Here is a 5,790-nt window from a genome sequence, read left to right as displayed (position 1 = left end):
CAAAAAAAAATACGCGCATGGTTAACTAGCTTGATGCATTGCATATATAAAATGTCTTATTTTGTCTTTAATACTCGGCTTTGGTATGTTTATGTATCAGTGTTCTCTGTAGTTTATCAAGTTCCACTACATTTAACCCGACTACAGAAGTGAAGCAAGTCTTTGAGTAATTTTTCTCTCACCAGCTCAGATATTCCCCTCTTTTACCCATTTCGTTGTCATGGTATTCATGATCCCTGTCATTGGTAGTAATTATGTCTATCATGTGAAGACAAAGAGGACTTTGTCGCTTTTCAAATTCATAGAATACCTTCAGGTAGCTCACAATGTGGTTCGTATCTGCCAGTGCTGGGAAGGCAATGGATCTCATTCCTTCTTTATTAGCAAGACGTAGTGCCTGAAACATAGCATTTTCAAACTTAGCAGAATTTGGGAAAACCTCAACATGGAAAATGGCTTTGTACGGCAGGTTCCCAGCTGTTGTCATGACAACTTCAGATCGGACACCTAGTTGATTTTCTCTGAGACGTCTTGTGTCATATTGTTGTTTTACTGCATCTCCAGTTCTATCAAATATACCAATTGTACCATAAATGTGGGCTTCATAAACATAGTTCACAATTGCGTCTGTTTTGTCCAGGCTGGTTATATCACCATTTCTGATGCTTAAGGTTACTTTATCTCCAAATGCATCGCTTATGCCATATCTGTTACCATAACCATGCTGCTGGAGATATGTATCACGGTTACTACGATGACCAGAGTCATTTACCTTGCACGGAATGCAACCCATCTTTGCACAGAATACACAATTTGTACACACCTGCGTTGGTAAGCAGAACTGAAGTTACTGAAATTTATTCTTCCGTGTTGTCCATTTCAATACAGTTCTTACATATCTCAGTGTGTTCGGAAACTTTTTATATTTGACTTGAAACTATCTACACATGGAGTGTAGGTTCTAAATGTCACTCACTCAAGTAACCCCATCTAAAATTCACACTCCCTGTTTGGACGATTAGGGTTATGTCTTTAATATGTGGTGTATGGACTTCAACTGGAATATCCCAATCAGGGATCTGCACAGGGAAATAGAGTTGATGGGGTTATGGTCATAACTGGTTTGATTTGATCAAAGGTTCCAACAATAACTTCCCGTACAAGCAGGATGCAATATTACTGCAATCTTGTATCTATTAAATGTCAAAAAATGCTAAAGAACTGATTGTGATATAATCCCTTCCACAATCTCAGAACCAAGTAACAAAGTGCATTGTGGGTGATATATTGCACACAAAAGTATCCGTATACTTAAACAAAAGCAATATCTCAAAGACACCCAATCTAAATTACCAAATAAAGTACTCAATAGATGGAGAGGTTTGTTTTGCGTGTTTTGATGCCTCATTCGGCACGGTGCGACTTTATTTTCCCAGTTCCATAATTTGGTACAATTCCCGGGTACAATTGTGCACTTCGCGATAAAACCATAGGAGTTTCCACACATAAAGTACATATGGTCCAAATTTAATTTTAAGACGTGGAGCCCTTTTGGATTTGACCCCTAGTGACCGTTAGAGGTCACGAAAGGTCACCCAGGGGTAAAACTTTGAAAATCATCCAATCTTGTCAAATTATTCTTCTGATCACAAGGATCTCAAAAAAGTATAGTTTGTGCTATCTACGACCTATCGTTCCAGAGTTATTCTACAAAAACACCTCATTTTGGGGTTTAAAAAAGTAGTTTTGGTTGTACAGGGGTGACATTTTTTATTTTGCCAAAATACACATACTTATTGCACCACCTCTAAATGCAGTAAAATGTAATAGCTGCCAATTGGTATATTTCAATCAATGTATTTATTTTAGACCAATAACACATGAAGAACCCTAACTACGTGTAAAAGTGATTAGCTTGGTTACCATCAGGAATATAGAACATCAAAAGATTATGAGGTGATTGTGCTGCACACAATAGGTGCTTTACATAAAGCAGCTATAACATTCTACTTCACTTACGATAGTCTTGCACTCTGCCCAAGAAATGTTCTTAATTCGATCAGCAGGAAAATTTTGATGGAATTGTTGTCGCATACAAGAAGCTCTTCTCCATTGTCTTTGATTGCAAGTCCTCAGGGAGATGAGACGTCTTTGGTCAAAGTCCCAATATAGTCACCTTTTAGAGAGTAACGATAGACTGCTGGAACTCCTTGGTATTCTGCGACGAAAACTTCATCTTGGACAACGCATACTCCTGGAAGGGCAAAGATTTCCTCCTGGTGGAGTGGTGAAAGTGTGAAGTAGAGTGCCTTTGATGTCATACACGTGAACAGCCCTTTGCTTGCCACCATGATCGCTAACAATAACATGATCATCTGCGGTAATGGCAATAAAGTGTGGAATCAGATAATTGAGGGTGAAACCAGATAAATGCGCGTACCGTCTTGATTATGGATACTAATGTACTGACTACAACTTCCGATATACACGCGGCCCTTGGTGTCAATGGCTATACCCAACAAATGGGAATTCTCTTGGTATGAATAGCTGCCATTCTGAACACCGAACTTTTTCTTGAAGTTTCCCTGCGCGTTGAAATGTAGGCCTATAACGTACGAACATTGGCCCGTAATGTAGTAGTAGTAGTCTCCGTTTTCCGCGATTGCTAAGCCACATGGAGCTGAATGGTCATAGTGGTTACTACTGGTTTTGATTGTTTTCTTTTTTGTCCCATTTCCATCAAACACATGAACGACAGAGTCTGTGTGAGACGAGACAACGGCGATTTCACCGCGTGGGTTAAAAAGCAACACTTTTACCATTTGAAAGTGCAAATTTAACTGTAAGAATTTTTCTACTTAGACTATATTCTATCCGTCTGAGCCAATGGTCTAACTAAAACCTTAATGTTCTTTTGGGTCAATCAAGAAATAATTTTAATTTGATCGGTTCGTCTATAAGGTTAAAGCTTTGTTTAACATGTTTAATGGAAGCAGCACATAGCTTTCATTCTCTCTCGATATTGTTTGAAACGGAAAACATAAATAAATGGATTTATAGCCGAATTCAGAATAGCCATTCCATTGGCAAAGTGATTCAATGAAGTGCCATGGTATCCATACCCACCCAGATTCTTTTGCAAATACAACACTTGATTGGTAACCCAACATAACACAAAGGCGATAAACACGAGCAGGAACGTTTTGGTCACGTTTCGGCTTCGGTTTGTTCCTGCAGCGGTGACAGCTTTCCCAGACTCCTTGTGACCTTCTTCTTTGACTCTCGATACGGTTGATACTTCGTTATCAGCTTGTAATTCTTTCGTTCGTTCATCTTGCGTCATCAGTTCGAATATTATTCTCGCAAAGCAATATCCCATAACGATGCAAGGCCCGAAGAAATCCCAAATGAAGAGGAGGATGCCTGTGATGGCCTCAACGATCGGCGTGAAACCTATCCAACGACAACGCCCGTCAATGTAGTACGTCTGTCCAATGCAGGTCACAAGTTGCATGGTTGGAGCTATCAACCACAGCAAAGCTCCCAGAACGATGGCTTTGTTCCTCGAAAAGTTTGTTCTATACCACATAGGATGCAAAACGGCAATGTAACGTTCAACAGAGATGGCCACCAGATTATAAGTAGACATAGTAGAGAGATAGAAAAGCAGTCCATCGTAATGCCAAAACACGCAATAAATATAACCAAAAAAGTAGCTATCGGGAGATACCAACTGGACAAACGTATATCGACTGGTGAAAGTCCCAGCAAGTAGCACGATGGATGTCAGCAGATCAATTGCTGCTTGCGAACCAATCAAGAATTTCACTTCTTTAGAACGCATCTGGATTACCGCCAGACATACCGTCATGTTCCCCAGTAGTCCCATGATACCAACGACTATCTTGAAACCTTCGGTGAATGTCAGACCGATGCTTTCGTTGTTTTCCTCTTTGCTAAGATCATCGGTAGATGTCAGTGGAATACCAGTTCCTTCGAAGTATTCTTCTTCAGTTGCCATACTCGCCATTACCAAAGACTGTTTTTATTGATATAGAAAAGAAAATGCATATTTTAAAACTTCTGCACCATGCTCTACGTCTTTCAAACTTTTATAGAAAACAGCAAAGGGTCAAATCTAATACGCGGATTTAGGGTTTCTCTACCGGAAGTCAATTTGTGCCGAAATTCCTTCCCACAATGCAATAAGCGTTTTGCATAACAATAGATACAGTTCGGAGGTTAATCAATATTCTTTGTTATGCAATACGCATATTGCATTGTGGGAGGAATTTCGGCACAAATTGACTTCCGGCAGAGAAACCCTAAATCCGCGTATTGATAATAATTAAAACACAACTGTAACCAAATAAATTTCGCACTTTAATCAATTTATACCGGGGCAAACTGCAGAGAGTGTTTAATAATAGTCTCTAAAATTTCACCGTTTTGATCTGATCACCAACATACTAGTCTCATATAGCTCTCACTGAGCACAGATCATCGGGAATACTTCCGTAAGTGGGATATTTCTAGAATATTATGGTTAGAAAAAAGGATGAAATCTTATTTCAACGTGAACGGCAGCCGTCAACTTACTTTGTCTCATCTGCTAAATGGTAATAGTCCCAATATGCAACAGTTGATGCTTGTGTTTGTCCCGGTGATGTTACTTTATTCTCTCCAGTATTGAGCAAATCGTTAGTCGGATTTATTTCGCCACTAGTTGAAACAGACGACGTTAACCAACACGGTAGCCTCATTCAGTTTGGCAGTGATCCAGATCGCGTCGGCCGGTTATGTATTTTAACCGTTGATCACGCAAAAATATTCTAAAATAGTCCGAATTTATAAATGACATTCTATGGTACCATAACCTACTGCAAATGTATAATTGGTTGTGAAAATTTCGTGATTACATGTTAAAAGAACATTCTTTCACTGGCCTGGATCATTTTGTTCAAGTTTGACCGGCTACAATTGGGCTATTCTAGTTGAAATCCATACACCCTTTATGGAAGACATGACCTTTAATCTCCCACACGGGTGGTGTGAATTTCAAATGAAGTAATCTGAATTGAACTCCATTTGAAATCTACATCCCCTCCCCCTGTATGGGAACGGGTGTGGGATTTGAGCCCATAGCTGGAACAGCCCATTTGTTCAAGTTTCACCGGCTGAAATTAATTTGGTCAAGTTCTAATTGAATTTAGCAACTACTGACATTTGTACCTGATCACGTCCAAGACCTATAATTAAATTTTAGCACCCATTTCTGTGTTAAAACACACACCACAACAAAGCATAACAATACAACCAACAACCGCATGCGTATGGTTGTCCTTTTAGAACCTCTTCTTAATTGTTTGTCATGTCATTTAACACTCTTTTACAATTAAACAAACACACCGACCCAATTGCACTGTTTTTCTGTAGTTCTTTCGACCTGTTTTCTTTACTCCTTACAAAAAAGAGTTTCATTAATTGAATGTTTGGTTCGCAATAGGTCAGTATTAAGGGCGGGTAGACATTTTTAACAGAATTGAAAACAGAAGAATGAAAATAACAAGAATATATATTGGAAGAAGATTGTAAAGTGGGATATACAGGCTAAAACACGTAGCAAAATATGGGAGGAGGAAATGTATAGAAAAGTGGATAGAGGAGTCGGAGTTAATAAAAAGAAGCAGGCGCAAGAAGTGTGAAATATGTATAATAAAGAACTCTTAAAAGTATGAATGAGAAAAACACAGATGAAAAAACAGGACAAATTTCGAAAAAAAAAAAAAA

The 5,790-nt window shown here is 38.8% G+C and overlaps 1 protein-coding gene across 1 annotated transcript; it reads right to left on the bottom strand.

The window, feature by feature from the left end:
- Positions 1 to 2,232: 2,232 nt before the first annotated feature.
- On the bottom strand, positions 2,233 to 4,030 carry LOC140149640 (beta-2 adrenergic receptor-like). Its single transcript, XM_072171720.1, has 2 exons — positions 3,127 to 4,030; positions 2,233 to 2,375 (listed from the first exon to the last, which is right to left on the bottom strand). The coding sequence occupies exons 1-2, from the start codon at positions 4,028 to 4,030 to the stop codon at positions 2,233 to 2,235; spliced, it is 1,047 nt and encodes a 348-aa protein (XP_072027821.1).
- Between the last annotated feature and the right edge of the window lie 1,760 nt (positions 4,031 to 5,790).

The sequence above is a fragment of the Amphiura filiformis genome, chromosome 4, assembly GCF_039555335.1.
Source record: "Amphiura filiformis chromosome 4, Afil_fr2py, whole genome shotgun sequence".
NCBI classification, from domain to species: domain Eukaryota; kingdom Metazoa; phylum Echinodermata; class Ophiuroidea; order Amphilepidida; family Amphiuridae; genus Amphiura; species Amphiura filiformis.
Note: the sequence above shows the minus strand (reverse complement) of the source record. Positions and strands in the feature narration are given on the sequence as shown.

What these genes read in the sequence shown, in the direction of transcription:
- LOC140149640 (XM_072171720.1), bottom strand. Translation starts at nt 4,030, where the DNA reads ATGGCGAGTATGGCAACTGAAGAAGAATACTTCGAAGGAACTGGTATT. An exon ending in GTATTTGCAAAAGAATCTGG is followed by an intron (nt 2,376 to 3,126) that starts GTGGGTATGGAT and finishes CCATTACCGCAG; the next exon opens with ATGATCATGTTATTGTTAGC.